Consider the following 16,642-nt stretch of genomic DNA (forward strand, 5'->3'; position numbering starts at 1 on the left):
CCACTGTAGAGATGTTTATGTGCACACATCCCTCACAACTATCACAAACCCTTAGGACTCATGGGATCATCTTCCTCTCCCTTTCCTCTGACTTGAAAAAGGAGAGAAAAAGAGGGAGACGGAGACAGACAGAGAGACAACGATGCACACACTGTGTGGGAACAACCTATTTACCATACCTAAACCTGTGTGTGTAGAAGAGAAAGAAACCCCTCACACCTTGCTTTAGGTGCACTAATGACTAGTGATCAAACTTGCTCTCTGAAATGTGACAACAGAGGGCTGTTTTATTCACAACAAAACTTCCAGAAAAACTAAGCTTTCAGTCTTAGCGAGCACTTTGGGTAGTTACTGCAGTTGGGACAGTGACTATCCAAAAACCACTTCTTGAGCCATTTAAAGAAAATGGAAAAAAGATGTCATGTTCAATCAAACACATATAGGTTAACCTTCCTCTTTTGCACTTATAGAATGGAAATTTGTGTTACGCTTACTAAAACACCCACTCAACTTTTCTGCTAAAGCACATCCATATTTCAAAGACTTTCAGCCTAAAAAAAAAATTGTTTCTAAAAGGAAAAGTCTCATGGTGTTTTTCTCTTGTTCTGTGTCAAATCCGATCTCATATTTAATTCACTGTCTTGGATGAAAAAGACAGACTAAAAGTGCTGATAAGAAAGTGGATGAGGACAGCTGTTTTATTTCATGTGCATTAGTTTCAGAGAGACCTCATGGAAGATTAAACTGAGAGGAAATGGGAAATAGAGGGCAATGCCAGGTTGTATTATAAAACTACAGGCATCTAGAGCCTGAATTTTGGCTCTAGATGATTAATCTGAGTATTAATAGAAAGCTTATTGACTTGCAATTAGAGCTGTGTCAGTTTCTGATGCAGCTTTTTTGCAAGTTAGATTATAAGATTGCAGCCTTTATGCTGTGATAGTACCAAGAACTCCATTGTTTAAGCCTTTGTCTACTCAGTAACTATCACCATGGTAATCTTTTGCAGGTGATAGGAGCTGAACAGGGTAACAAATACAGCCTCTCAGCCAAGAAGAAGGATTCTTCAAGTGAAGCAGAATATCCTGCATTTTCCTGCAATGCCTGCGCCAGCAGAGCAAACAAGAACTAAAGTCAGAACCTGAACTAATGCCTTATAACCAGTGGCTCCTTGAATGGAACATAAAATGACTGAATTTGGAATTTTGCTTCAACAATTTAACTAAGAATTTGTATGAGTGCAGTTATTTTTTAAAAGCAAAAGTAAACACTCAGACACGACAACTTTTACTTCTGCCAGACCATAGTTCACTTTCTCCTACATCTGGAGACAAAGACAATTTTAACTGCAGAATGGCTCTGTCACAATATCGACTCATGGCTGCTCAGAAAGAAGAGTACTGTTTGAATCTGCTAATACTAGTGATGGCTTAGAAAGAGTTGTCTACAATGGAGATGGCACTTGGGGTATTTGTTCATTGCTAAGACTAAACATTTAAGGTACTGCCACTAAACTGCTGTCCCCACATCCTGTCTGACCATGCTTGGAAGAAAAACCACCAGCCTTTCTGGTGTTGCAGAAAAGTACTTATGTATGCAGACATACACATGCACGCACATGCATGCATACATGATTTTCAGGAAAAATATGTGGATTTGTAGAAATATTCGTAAAGTTCAAGCGAGCAACCACACTGTCAGCCAAAATAAATACAGATCTTTGAGGTTCACTAATCAGCATGCCAAGGCTACAGCCTGGATGGCTAATGAGATCTGCTATCAATCTGTGGGCTGAAGAGATGAGATGTCAGTTGGTGCGGCAAGACACAAAGATGAGAAATGAGAGAATGAAGTAACAGACTATGAGTTTTATTGCATTTCTGGATTCATAAAGACTTTTGCTTGGGCAAAGTGGAGGAAGATGAGTGATGCGTTTGGGATATGTGTGAAAAATTAATTTTGTAATTTGCATTTTATTCTTATTTGGAGTTAAATCTGAAGCAGTCTCAAGAGCATTTACTGTCTTTATTGTTCCCCAGAGTATATTTAGGCTTGAACAAAACAAACTGCAGTGCTTAGCACGGAGCTTCAACCAAACAAGCAAGCTGCTCTTCATTTCATTTCAGGAATAATAATAAAATTCTAATGCCAATGGAGACAGAAATTCATAAAAAAAGCCTTAGCCTCTGAATAAGTCACTTTCTAATCATCCTGTTACAGACATCAGCATTCAAATAAAAGGGATCTGGTTGTATATATGATATTTATGAGAACTTATGTAATAAAGACTGTGAGCTGCACACACTCTAGCCTAGTTTTAAACTTGGTTCTGTGAATGATTAACAAAGAACCTTTACAGAATAAATGCAGTTCATAATAGCTAAATGTTCCCTAACTTCCTAACCATCCAAAGCATGCAGACTGCAATTAGAGATTCAGAAACACCACCCTAAGAAAGACCAACACATGAATATTTTATTTATTCTAACAGCAGAACTACAGTCAAATTGTTTTGATCACTGTTTCCTAGCATTTACCTTCAGAGCATGAGTGCATAGTAAGTCTGAAAAAAGGTCCCTACCTTGCTCATATACCCAGATAAATCTAATAAACTCAATCTTCAAGTAAATGAGCAAAATAGTCTGTGCCATATACTAATAGATTAGCAGGGGCGTGTACTCTGTTGCTCTTCTGAAACCCACAATCTCAAAAAAATAATTTCTACATACTAGTTACAGCTTACTTAATTCAGCTAAAAAGTAATCTTTGCTACTTTTTACATGATACAAATAAAGAAAAAAACCCGAATCATTTCCTCCACTTGAACTGCATCCTACTATATAGTCAGCAGAGAAGAAATATTCAACAGAAAATTAAAATTCCTCTAGCTCAATATTCAGAGGACAGAAATATACTGTGTAGATAAAATCCTGTTTATCCCTCTACTTCATGGTAAATGCTGGTCCCAACCCTCAGCTCACTAAACGTATTAAAACATCCAGCTAAGACTCTGGCAGTATTTTTATCTTGTCTTTATCAGAGGAGCTTAAGATGAACAACACATCACCATTTTAAGTCAGAAGCTCTGAGCTTTGTTAATGAAATGAAGGACTTGAACAGTTCAGACTGAGTTCAGCTGAGGAACTGCAATTTAGGATTTTCCATAGGAGCCTCACAAATCAAGTTGCAGTGGAATCCAAATCAAAAAACTATGATTTTTTTTTTTTGTAAAAACCCCCCACCCACAACCCTCTCCAGTCTTTTTAGAAAAAAATATATTGCACAGTTCATTGCATTCCTTCATATATTTATCCTATTTTTATCAGACTTTTTCAGTAATGTAGGAAAACATTCAGATTCATTTATGGGCAACAACAACAGCTCGGGGAGATATAAATCTCTTCCATGTTAACTAGAATTCAGACACAGAGGAGAAGTAATCCCCTTCTGTACAGGCAAAGAGAGAGCTCAGGCAAGAACGGAAAGGCAAGCAGGCAGATGAGGACAAAGTAGAGAGGGCAAAGAATGAAATTGCCACCACTGCTCTGAAAACTCTGAATTGTACCATTGCATTAATAGATTTACAGAATGAGATAGTCTGGACTGTTGCAACATATGGCCAGTGGGAAGCATGTCTCACATTACAATGATATAACCCCAAAATCTTGCCAAGACTCTTGCACATTTAGAAAAAGCGTTTCCTTGTCAAGTAGTAAACACTCTGTCTGGATACCAATGCTTTCACAGCATATTCTGATTAAATACAAATGTCTGAAAGACACTTAATTTATATAAGTTCACAATTGGATTAAATTGGCTCTGAAGCAACTTTTGGTTGCACATGTTTACAGCCTGCTCTCAAAAAAGTGATGCAAAGGGCAGCTAGGCTTTCAATTTAAATTCCTCAGGGACGAGTCATTCTGAAAGCCATTTTGCCAAAAGAATGTTATTGTCCACATTGGTCCATGGCTTGGAAAAAGCCATGCAAAGTAGGTATCATTTTCTTGCATTACTAAATACTGTAGAATGTATATTTCTAGTAAGAACTAGCAGTTAGAAAGCTCTAGTCCTCATGGTTGTGTATCTTCCCAAACAGCAACTCCAAAGAGGGTTGCCTTTGTGTATATATGCAGAGAGCTTCACTTCATTTCTCCTTGCAATTCCAAAGCTCCAGGCCCATGGTTTCTCCCTTCAGCTTTCACTGAAGGACTAGTGCAGCCTCTGTGGACATCGATGAAATGGGTAAAAATCATGTGCATTTTCCAACCTGAGAAAGTTTTAACCAAGCAGAAAAATGCACTGGAGACATTCACTGGGAAATGCGAGCTCCAGAAGAGAAGGCAGGAGAGAAGACAAAATCAGCATCTTTCCAACCTCTTGAAGGGGTCGGGGTTCTGGGAACAGAGGGAAAGAAACCCTTCCTTCCTTCCAGCAGCCAGGAAGGACTCATAAAGTTCACATTTATCAGACATGCCCCAACTAGAAGCTAAAAATCCATCATCCTTTAATCAATATCAGGAAAATCATCCATTAGGTAGGGACAACTTCTCACTTGGGTGGTACCCTCGCAAGTATGCTGCTTGTCCTTAGTTTTCGGCCCTAATCATCTGTCTGTTGGGATCCTGATAAATGTTTTCATTGCCTGGGCAGGCCAGGTGGGTGGAGCAGGATGTGCAGGTGCATGGCCATAGATTACACAGGGACAATATACAGCAGAATAAACCGGAAGAAATCAGAAGAGAGAAGACATGCAACAGTGAGTAGGAAAGAGGAAGAAAAGAGATGTTGAGAGAGACAGCAAGAAATACTGAAAACACAAAAAAGATACATCACTATCTCTTATAAGAAAGAAGCAAGGAAAAAAAAAAAAAAGGAGCAAAACCATTGGAGGGAAAAAAGTTGAAAGAGAAAAGGAAAAAGTTATAACAAAACCAGGCAGTATTTTATAAACTACAGGAAAACAGAAATGTCAAAGAAAACTGACTCTCAGTATTTAGAAAACACACAATAAAACACATACATGCGGCTATTTTAGTCCATTCATCTCAAGGAGGCATTTTCCCCTTCTCTATCAAGCTTTGCTTCTGCAGACAGTAGAAATGAGAAGCCTCTTGCCAAATGCTGCCTTAATTTATACTGTATTACAAACCAGAGCTTAGCTGGCTTACCATTGTGACGAATATCCCACCAGAAATGACTCTGTGTGAATGTTATTTACTATTGTAAATAACAAACGCTATTGTTGCAGTAGAAAGCATATTCAAATATCTCACTTTTCATATGGGCCACAGAGATGTATCTACTCACTTATTTAACATTACATTGCTAGTGACCTTGTGTTTGCTGCCTCCAAATTTCCTCTATCAAATATGTAGTCAGCTTACAAAGAGAGTGGGACATGAAAGACTGTGGGATCCTCCCTTCCTATCATCTAAAAATGCCAATAATACAGGTTCTGAAGACCAAACACTAGTATTTGACTCGACACTTGACATCAGTGTACAACCTCCTTCTCCCAAGATGTTCGCATAGGAATAACTTAATGAAAATCTCTAACAACTCTGTTGACAGTAGAGAGTACAGGATTGACTGTGTCTGTTCTACAAACTACATGAAATAAGAATAAAAAACAGTGTATATTTGATTCAATGACTAAATGAATAAAATGAAATTATTTTTAATTAATGGAGGAAATGCCTTCTTTGGAGTTAAAATTCCATTATTAGATGCCCACTCAAGAAGCTTATATTGTAAAAAATACCCTTTACAGTACAAAATGGAAATGCCTACCCTTTTTTGTGTTACTCCTGTCATATTTTCTCTTGCCACATGGAGAGAAAGTATAATGTTCTAACTTTAAAGGAATGGGTTCAGCATCTTATTGGCACTTTATTTTATGAAGTATAAAGCTGAAGGGAAAATCTGCTGATTATACCGTACAATATAGGCAACCCATATGACTAATGTATTCCCTTTGAAAATGAAAAAAACAGAAAAGTATTATTCCTGAACAGAATAATCATAAGACCAAATGTGCCGATACTTACATCAATTAAATCCGAAAGGTCATGAATGTAATACTTGAAAACAGATGCATTGGTTGCTTCAAGGGTTAGCAGGTATTCGTTACGGGCCTTAATGGATTTCAGCTTGTTTTCAGAATACTTTGCTTGACGCTAGGAAAAAGATTGTATATTGATGTATTTGAATTACTTCATTTTCAGTATGTAGCAGAAATTGTAACAATTCAAGCACACACTCCTATTAAAAAGAATTAATTTTAGTTGCCAGCTTGTTAGGCATATAACAAATGTAATACAAAGTGATAACTCAGTATTTTGTTTCAAATGTGACAAACCATATAGTAAGAATTACACTGGGAATAAAGTATTCTCCTCTCTGAACTGCAATTAAGTCAAGTTGTCTACAACCCGCTGCTAGTTTATTATGTGTACCTTGTTTAATTTTATTTCCCAGCTGGACTTCCCAGTCTAATATCATGCTAAAGAATGTCAGAAACACACTGAATTTACTTCAAATGAAGCTAAAAAAAAGGACTACTTACTTTTTCCTTCATTTTCTCAATCTTCTTCACGGAGCTCCGTCTCTGGTGCCTTTCTTCTAGTCGAATATGAAAAACAGGGTCTCCTGACCTCCCAATCTGTTTTTCTTCTTGCTTCTCTGCCTCTTTCAGTTTGCTTTCTGCACTGATGCTCTCTGCATGATACATGTGGTATGTTTTCATGACCTGCAGAAGACAGAGTCAAAGGAGAATTAGGACAAAATGAAAATACAAAGGTATCTACAGAAATATCACAGCGTCTCTGAGTAAAACATTCTCTTATAAACACAGAGCTTGGATAAGTTTCTTTGCCAACAGAGACTGAGGATTTCTGGTTGCATTTTTATATTTTTATACATCTGAAAATATAAATGTTCAGAGTGCTTCACCAAGCACTATGAATAAAGAGAAAAGTGATGGAGAAATAGCTGTAATGTAAGTGGGTGAGACTGTCTCTCATCCTGCCTCATTCCTTCTCAGAAGGGCCTTTCATCACTGAAATGTTTTGATAGGCAATGGGGCAGCAAGCTATCAAATATTTCAGTCAAAAGTTGTGTAGAAATTTTTGGGGGGATTTTTTTTCATTGCTCTGATAGGAAAGAGGAAAATCCTTCTTTTTAAACTTCAGGATTCCTGTCTTTGAATGAAAACATGAAATAATGAGCAGTAAAACTAAATCTATGTCAGTGCCATATCTATCTGACTTCTTCAGTGCAAAGTAACAGCTTGGCTGTGGGCACTGAATGTTTGAAAGCAGAACGACACCTTCAGCACTGAGGAAAGGGGAAGGAAGCAGAGGCAATGGGAACCTTCAGTCTGGGAGCAAATCCCCAGGCAGCTGGATGGCTGTCTGCAGCCTTGAACAAAGTGGCTCCCACAGATGGGGAGCAACCTAAAACCAGATGAGAGCTGGAGAACGAGCTGCCTGACAAATAAGTTGTGAAGATGCTTGCCCTGTAGCCCCCCAGTTAATACCATTATCTTCTCCCTACACACATGCTATCTCCACAGCCAAGAGAGCTTGGGCTGCCAGCCTGCAAATACATGCTTGCACAGACCACAAAGGCAGAGGGACTGGTTCAGCCCAGTCCTCCCTTTCTTCTTCAAGCAAGAAAAGCCTCAGTTTGTATGCTGCGTAGTGGGCAGTGAGCAACCACAAACCACCTGCCTCTGCTGGAGAGGGCTGCCTTTGCCCACGGCCAGCACAGAAAGCCTCTTTCCACCTTCCCCAGTCTTGTTTGTTTGTTTTTTGGTGTTGTTGTCTTAAGTTGCAAGCAAGGAATAAAGCATGAAGGCATCCTTGGGCAGCCAGCGGCCTCCTCTCTTCTTCACAGGGTGCCAGAGTGCTCTCTCCAGCAGATGTTATCTTTGAGCTGAGGCCATGCAAGCCATTCACACCGCCTCTGAAGGACACAGCTAGCAAGGAATCAAATGGGCTCTTCCTCCCTCAGCCAAACTTTGTGTGGCCCATGGAGGAGACAGACTAGTTTGGAGAGCTGCCTTGAAATATTCCCTAGGGAGAGGGGTAGTTTTTATAACTTAGGCCAGCCTAAGGAGCATCCGTAGAGTGGCAATGCTGGGGACATTAAAACTAGATAGTCCAAATCTGCTGCAGCACGGCTTAGCATTGACTGACAAAACCCAACCGCACACCATGTCAGGTAATGGCTGAACAGATACATATTGTAAAGTCTTACGCAACAGAAAGAAGCTTTTAGAGAGCTGCAATTTTGCATAACCAGGTATGTTATGCATATGTTATACACCATAACTGTGTACGCTACTATTGAACACTGATGTCATGCTGTTGATACAACTGAAATAGGATTGATACTAAAAATGAAACAGGCAATTCTTCACTAACTTCCCGTACTAAGGTAAAACAGTTGACATATCAAAAAGAGTAGCCTTGTTTTTATTTTTAAAAACATAAGTTTACAGCTCTCTGCTGAAAAAGCCCAAACTGCCCAGAGCAGAGCTTAGTGTTATTGCTGCTGCTGCTATTTTATAGCACAGTCATGCTCCAAGGCCCGGCCAGAGTGCAGAGCTCCCTGCCCAAGCACTGCCTACACCCGCTGGCAACTGCCGCTGCCCCAGCAGCTCACTGTCTACATGGATGAGGCAAAAACCCAAAGATGAAATAAGGTGTGCTGGGGAGAGAAGGCAAGGCTGCAGAGCTGAGATCTGCATGGTTCTCAGCTTAACCAAATGGCACATTCAGGTCCCTACATCCTGCACTGTTACCAAAGGCATTTCTAAAGCTGTTGATAATCTGTACTGGGGAGTCTAACTTGTATAGCCACATGGAAAGAATTACTGAAAAGAGAAGAAATGCACTTCTTAAAGAAATTATTTATAAAACAAACCTGAGAGGCACAGAAAGTGATATGGCTCTATTAAAAATGATGAGAAGAGGAAATTAAAAATAATATCATGCCCTTCTCTTTTGGCCTTTTCATTCAATTTTTTTAATGCTTCTTTAGAGAAGCTCCAGAGAAGCTTAATATTTTGTTCTTTCTCAGCTCCAGAGGCTTTTTAGTTGGTGGGAGAAGGCTAACTCATGTGTCTTACCACTCTGGAAAGTTATTCTTTTTGTACTCTCACGGTTTTTCTGCCTGTAAAGAGCGAACAATAATAACATCTCAGAGCTTCCTAACAGCACATCTCAAAGCATCTGACTTAAGTGGTGAACCAAGGATTTGTTCTGCTTGACAAAAGCCGTAAGCACTGAAGTTTCTGAAGCATTTTTTCTGAGTGCCATGTAGCCCAGTGGACTGGGCATAAACGTCCTTCAGCAGTGGCTGTGGCATTTCATCTTGCCTCCTTGTTGAGTGAAGGAGTACAAGGGTATCACTACCAGCTCTCACCAAGAGGCTCATTTATCTCCACGCTGACTCCACTAACCTCACATCACTCAGGAGTACTTCCTCTCACTGCCCGCTTACAGCATACGCTACCAAATCCACAGTGTCTCACTATACACTGATTGAAAGTAAAGTTTTGTGCGAGGACAACATGGAGCTCACGGTCTCTATGGAGAACCGAGAAGACCGCTTGAAATCCATGTTCTCGCGACAAACTCTGCACAAGTTCTTGGTACAGATGATTGCTAGGATAACTAAAACTGAAAATGAAGCTCTCCCTTTGGCAGTATACTCAGGGCTGGACAACAGAGTCTGTCCTACCTGAGCCACACTGGTGTAGAAATCAATACAGACTAAGTACAGAGCAGTGATCAGCCTACGCATTTGACTCCTGTCCAGTTTGTTATGTTGACAGCATTGCTGATCTCATGCACTAGTGACATCATTTTTTCGCAAGTCTCTGGGGAAAGCAGACAGCTCCAGCCCTTTCCATGATTTGTCAATGTTTTTTAAGAGCCGATATTGCAGCAGCTAAACTTAACCTGAGAAAGCATTAGACAGGCACATATGGAAAATAAATGGGAATAAGCTAGGGAGTCGGCTTCCAAGTATCTCAGTGCATGCTTCCTCAAACAAATGAGCTTACAATTTGCATGCTAAGTTGCATATATGACTCTCTCCCTTAACATTATTGCATCTTTTGTCCCTGGAGGTTTTAGATGACTGGTAGATACTGTAAAAGACAGTAACAGGCTTGCCTAATTCTTGTAAATACACTATATTGTATGAAGAGTCCTGAGATCCACAGATCTCTGGTCTGTGAATATGCAGCAGATCCATAGATCTGTTACTCAAACAACAAATAATCTGATGAAATAAGCAATACCACTTCTCAAGTGTTCTCCAAAGTGTTGAACAATAGACTATCCTGTGAGAGTATCCATCACTGAACTGACTTTAATTAGTCCCCAAAGTGCTTATTGATCAGTCATGAAGTATGCACTGAAAGAGAGAGCAAGGTCGTAATTTTGCAGATGCTGAACTGTCATAATGACACATGCTGCACTTCTCTGTTGTAGTGAACGAGCATTGTTAAATGCATACTAGTCCCTTTCCAAAATTAAATGATGAGTTTATATCCTACTAACTTAGCAGGTTTATTCTGCAGATCCAGTGATGTAAAATACAGACTTCTGTCAGATAACTAAGCCAGACTGCAAGCAGATGAAAAGATTATGCTACCCAAACTATGCACTCTCCCACTTGTAGGTGACAGACTGTTCACTTAGAGATATAAATGTCTCATTTCCTGTGCCAAATTTTCAGCATCATTCATAAGAGCTCAGCAAGTAGGCTCAGGGCAGAAGATAGCACTTATCACAGGGAAGGGCACATTAGAGTAAATCCTTAGATAATTATTTTATTTAAACCCACAATTGTTATCCAGGCAAATCCATCAGCAAGACAGTAAGTAGTGCTATACTTCTGTGGGCTTCAAAAGAGGAACATTCCCACGGCAAGGCAGTAGTTTTCCTTTTCTACATGCATGCTTCCTTTCTAGAAAGCTTCTTAAGCCAACGTACTAAGAGTGAATGCTACAAAGTTAAAATATATTGGAATTACCATGTGTTACCATGTGCTTTATTTTTATAATAAAAGCACATAATTAAGAGCTTTTTCATACTTTCTCAGGAAATAGGCATTTAACGTAACAGGACTTCATCCCTGTAGCAATTACCATGTTTGAATTGTTTCAGAATTGTCTCTGCTAAGTCGTGAGTTCTTATCAGAAGGTAGAGTTGCAAAGGATTCATTAAATCAGGTTAGCTAGTACTTTCCCCAAGAAATAAGTAAAATCTTATGCCAACTTTACTACATCAGTGGCCTCTAGCAGTTAGGTAGGCTCAGTATTAGCTGTTTTCAGCATCCTGTTCACTTCCAAACCAACCTCTGATGTGGTTCCAGGAGTCGTCACTGATATATTTACTACCTATACAGAATTACTGATTTCACCTTCTTAGATCTCTGGTGTGCTACAGTAAACTGGGCTTAACTTTTCCATAGAGAATCCAGATTCTGTGTTATTTCAGCAAAGAAAAAAGAAAATCTGGCAGTAACTACCTTGAGAATTAAACAGCCAAGATTTTTAAAGAGTAAGATAAAGCAATGGAAAAAGCAAGCAGCACAGCAGCCCTGTCTCATTTAATATTATATTGTTCGTTTTGGACCGTCCCTACCTTTGCATTTTTCTGTAAGCCTTACATTTGTATTGCTTGTGAAAAGTGCAATACCAGTAGGAGTAATTTGGAAAGCCAAATGGGAGACATGAAGATGTATTTTTATGATGTGTATCACTTTGCTCCACCATTCTCCCTCATCCTTATTACCAGAACAGCTCTGTATTTTCATCAAACTTATCACCTCATTGATTCCCCCCTGACTCCTTTAGGGGTCATTTATGAATATGCCCTCACCCCTAAATAAATCTAATGGAGACCTTCCTCCATTGCAAGAAACGACTCTGCCTACCTTCTGTTTCCTACTGTTCCTAAACACTCAGATGTTACTGTCATACTCTAGCGTTTGTTCTGACAAAACAAGATATTGAGGAGCTCTGTCTGTTGCAAAGATGATCTGTGGTAAAATCAATAATCTGTTGCCTCTTTCTAAATCCCTCAGTTCACAAAAAACACCAACACAAACCTGCAGTTTTCAGTTTGACCAACTTTTTTCCCTGTAATTGTCAGGAAACAACCTCTGCTCTGTGACCCCACACAATAAGCTGGGCTCCTATTTCCCCACCCCCACTCACTCAAAAGCTATGCCTTGCTCTAGTTTCAACAGCTTATATTCCTACATGGGACTAGTTACTAGTCTACATTGGCTGAAAGTGTAACAGGGAGAGGAGTAAGAGAGGATTGCAGCAGTACTGACTGGCTGGCACAGCCAGGGAGAAGCCATGCAGAATGAAAAGTACTCGCCGCTCATACTTTACTGAACTTGAAAAGATACAAACTGAAGCTTAGCTATTCAGATGTTTTTAGCATGATGTTTTGAGTCATAATTTAAGAAGCAGTGCATAAAATACTGCGATTTGAAAATTCAGTCTTAAAATGCCTTTCACTGGTCATGTGAATAACATGTAGAAAATGTATGAATATGTAACATAACGTGTAAGAAAACCTCCCTATGTAAAAGAGATGGAAAATGAAAAAAGTAAAGTTTCCCTTACAAAATTATGATTATCCCAGCAAAATATGCCTGCTTTGCTTACACGTTCTTAGAACATCTTCTGAAGTCTCAGTTCACCTGCTTCTGTTCTTATTTTTTCAACAATCCTGTACATGATGTGTAATTTTAACGAGGATGGCACAAGCCAAAGTCAACAAGCTAAGCTACTCCCAAGGAATAAATGAAGACCTATGGTACAAATCTCCTGTTTCCATGAGAATTCCTAGTAGTGAAAATGGGAAAAGGAATTAATTACACAAAGCATGAGCAAGGAGAAAGGTCTCTTATTAGTGTGCATTTTTAAGGAACAGCAGGTTTAATACTCCAAAGTGTATGGGGTTTTTTTGTTTGTTTTTGACATTTCATTGCAGTTCTGAGCTTTTCCACATTAAATAAGGAGCCAAAATGCTTTCCTGTCTCTCTCTCTCTCTCTCTCTCAAGAGGTCCAAACTTTCACAAGTTTAAAAATATCTTTAGGCAGAAAGCTTTTTAAACTTAAAATCTTCATAATACACTCTTAGTGGAAGCTGGAATGTCTCTTCAATTCCTCAGTGACTTCTTATTTTCTCCTCTTAGAGCAGTTTCTTCTTTACAAAATCTACAGTACTGCTTATTGACTTGTTTGATCTAAAAAGTGCTAAAACCAATGGACGCAACTCCCAAACTACAGTCGGTTTTAGATCTGGTCCTATGAACAGGTTAAAAAGGATTTTCTGAGGCAGAAGTGCAAAACTACATTTTCAGAAACGGGTCCCCAAGTCACCTTTTTCTCTGGCACCTTCTATGATACAGAAGACTAGGACACCTGATACAGCATTCTCACCTGAAGAAAAGTCAGTTGTTATTCTGACACATAGCAAGCTGGGGTAGAACTAATCCATTAAAAATATTTGGATGAAATCAGTAGTGATTCCTTTAAACATCCCATTTATTCTGGACCATTCTAGATAAACTGGGTTTGAGATACCTGGTGCTTGAGAAGTCCGAGAGCAGGTGTGGTTAAGCCTCAGGTCTGGCTGGCATGCTAGAGATGGGTGGGTAGAGCCTCTCATCATCTCATCACTGAAACAAGCATTTAATCCAGCCCCTGACCCACAGCATTAGGGAATTCCAGGCATGTCATGTCTTAAACCTTGTCAGTGGAGCGAACAATGTGTTTGCTTGAAAGAGTCACTGTGGAGCTGCAGAACTACTGTGTGTGCCTGAATACATCTGCCTAAGGAACCCACTCCTCTTCTAAGAACTTCAAGAATAACAAATAAAACATGCAACTTCTTTACACTGACTGTATATCTGTGCCTCAGCACAAACACTTCTTGCTATTTTAGCTTAATTTGCAAAACTTTCTTGTAAGATAAAGAATGATGATAACAAGTAAACAGATCATAAAATCCTTCATATACACTCTCAGTTCATTAAAAGCTCCAATACTTTCCCCTCACTCAAAGGCTTGAGAGGCATTTAAACTGCAATAAGGCTTCACATTTTAACTTCATGAATGTACCACTCCTTTAAAAAAAAAAAACCACCATAGAATTGAGTAACAGGAAGAGACTTCAATATTAGTGTATTATTCACTGACTTGAAATTAATTTACTTTCTTTTGGACACAAAGATTTATCCCACAATAGTAAGACTGATTTTTTTTTTTCTTTCCATAAATCATGGGGCAAAGAGGAAGACGATTTCTCCCTTTCGTAAGTGACTGAGAAACATACCTCCCAAATTTTAAAACTGAGATACGTGTTTTGATAAGGCCACCATGATCTTATTCTTTTTTATTTACTTTTTACAGTAAATGTCACACAGAATTAAAAATCTATACAGGAGGTTGGCATGTGTCTAGATATCTTTCTACCTTTATGTACACAAGTACATATATTACACAGATATGCTGCTGATCATTCTAAAGATGCAACCAGTGGAACTGGTGTTATTCTGCACCATATTGTCACTTTACGGGTTGTATCTGGCTAAATATGGGCATTTACGGCTGATCAATTCCTTTGCAATCAATAAAAAGCTGAACAATGGAGTTAACGGTGTAGATCATTTCATCTGAAGCAGATGCTTTTATCTGATCAGATGAAGGGGTCTGATCTCATATTAGATTTCCAGTGACTATAACTGGAATCCAGATGACAAGATATTTGTACTACACTGCAGATGCCTGAAAATTAGGTGAAGTAAATTCCACTCCAAGAAATCATCCTGCAACAGTAACCTAATTCGAACTGTGCACGTGCTCTGTATTTTACTAACTTAAAAAACTTTGTATTTTACAAAAATCTTAAATTCTGAGAAAGGAATTAGCACTCACTGGAAGCCATAACATGAAAGTTAACACCTGAATAAATCTGTAGCCATCAGTGGGAAGATATAGCACTAATGTGAAGAAAAACAGTGAAAACACCAAAATCCAGTCCTGCAGATTACCACTGGCAATTCAGCAAAGTATTTCAGCACACACTTCACTGTTTTCCTACCCTGGGAGCACAGGCACTAATCCCATGCCTCTCCAGGCACTGGAATTATGCAACTGTTTAATTGAAACAAGACTGTATCTTCAGGGCTTACTCACCACTGAAGCCCCACTTGTGCAATGGCTCCTACAGTCACTGATCGCTGGCAGCTGTGTGAATTGTCTGCGGCTATCACTACCTTGCAGAAGCTGATCCCAGCACACTTCACTGACTACAGGCCTGAGCCAACAAGGTTTTGCAGTACTGCACCCTACAAAATCAGCGGTGATTTCAGAAAAAAAAAAAAAGACCCAAAGAAAAGCCCTCAAAAAAAAAACAAAACAAAACAGGGTTTAGGGTAGGTTTTAGGAATCTGTGTCCATAGCTACAATCCAAAAGAACCCAGGACAGTGAGACAGGCTTAAATTTCTTTGGATCTTCTTTTTGCCACCTAAGTTGCTCTTAGTTCAAATGTTGTTCAACCCATCCATGAGTACACAATTTTACCTAGGTCAAAAAAAAGCAAACAAGATGCACAAAAGTAATGTTTGACTGATCTCTCCCTGAGGAGAGCTGGTCTCTGATACCCTCCTAAACTTCCTTAAAGTCACAAGCTGTTTATTGAGATAGATATTGTGGGGTTTTTTTCTGATCCCTCAAATCCTGAGGATAGGGAAGGGAGCAGTTTAGAGACTGTAATGCAGGGCAGTGCAGCATAGATGTTTCAGTTTTTCCAGACAGAAGGGAGAATTTAGAGGTGCAACTTTCTCAACCGTCAGGAATCAACAGACTTTTGTAAGAGGTGGATGTTACCAGCTTCATTGCAGAACTACATTTAAAACAAAAAGTAATGCTTGCTTTGTTCTTTCTCAGAAAATATCCCCTCAAAAATATTTTGGGAAATGTTTTTAGGTAGACAAGACCTCATCCTCTAGCAACAAGTTGTGTAGATGAGTTTCAAAGAGGAAAATAAGTTCAGGTCTACTTTCTCTCAGATTTTCTAGTGGGTTAGCAGCAGCTTGCCAGAATGCTTAGAGTGTTTTTTTCTTGACCTCTCTGAATGGTATGGAAAGCCTACACATGAATAATGAATTATTTTCATTATTTACTTATCCCAGCCAGGGAGAGGGGAGGGCACATAAGTAACATTTACTGATTTTTACTGAGTGTAGTCCATGAGTCAAACCAAGCAGATGGCAGCATGGACAAAAACAAGTCAGAAGGGGAAGAAGCTTTGCTCTGGTAAGCTCTGAGTAGAAATGCCTCATTAATAATCAACAACACTTATAGTAAACTGGCTTAGCATAGTCTAGGGGGGAAAAGGGTTGAAAGTAAAGAGTAATCCTAAAAGCATTAGCATATGTATTGAAAACAAGTGAGTAGTCTTTCCAAAAGAGACAGTTTAGACTTGTGTAAAACAACAAAAACAACAACAAAAGTCAGAATCTCCACTGGAGGGTAACTTGCTAGATAAAAGGACACTTAAAGCTTACAGAAGGAGTCTGACATGGAATTTATATAAG

At 39.1% G+C, this 16,642-nt stretch overlaps 1 protein-coding gene across 1 annotated transcript in view; it reads right to left on the reverse strand.

The window, feature by feature from the left end:
• Positions 1–16,642, reverse strand: part of SRGAP1 (SLIT-ROBO Rho GTPase activating protein 1) — a 72,585-nt gene that overhangs the window by 43,329 nt on the left and 12,614 nt on the right. The window contains exons 4-5 of the mRNA XM_010084929.1: positions 6,566–6,748; positions 6,048–6,176 (exon numbers count right to left, since the gene is read on the reverse strand). Coding sequence (XP_010083231.1) covers positions 6,048–6,176; positions 6,566–6,748 — 312 coding nt within the window. The remainder of the gene's footprint in view (positions 1–6,047; positions 6,177–6,565; positions 6,749–16,642) is intronic.

This window comes from Pterocles gutturalis, unplaced genomic scaffold (genome assembly GCF_000699245.1).
Source record: "Pterocles gutturalis isolate BGI_N339 unplaced genomic scaffold, ASM69924v1 scaffold19730, whole genome shotgun sequence".
Lineage (NCBI taxonomy): Eukaryota > Metazoa > Chordata > Aves > Pterocliformes > Pteroclidae > Pterocles > Pterocles gutturalis.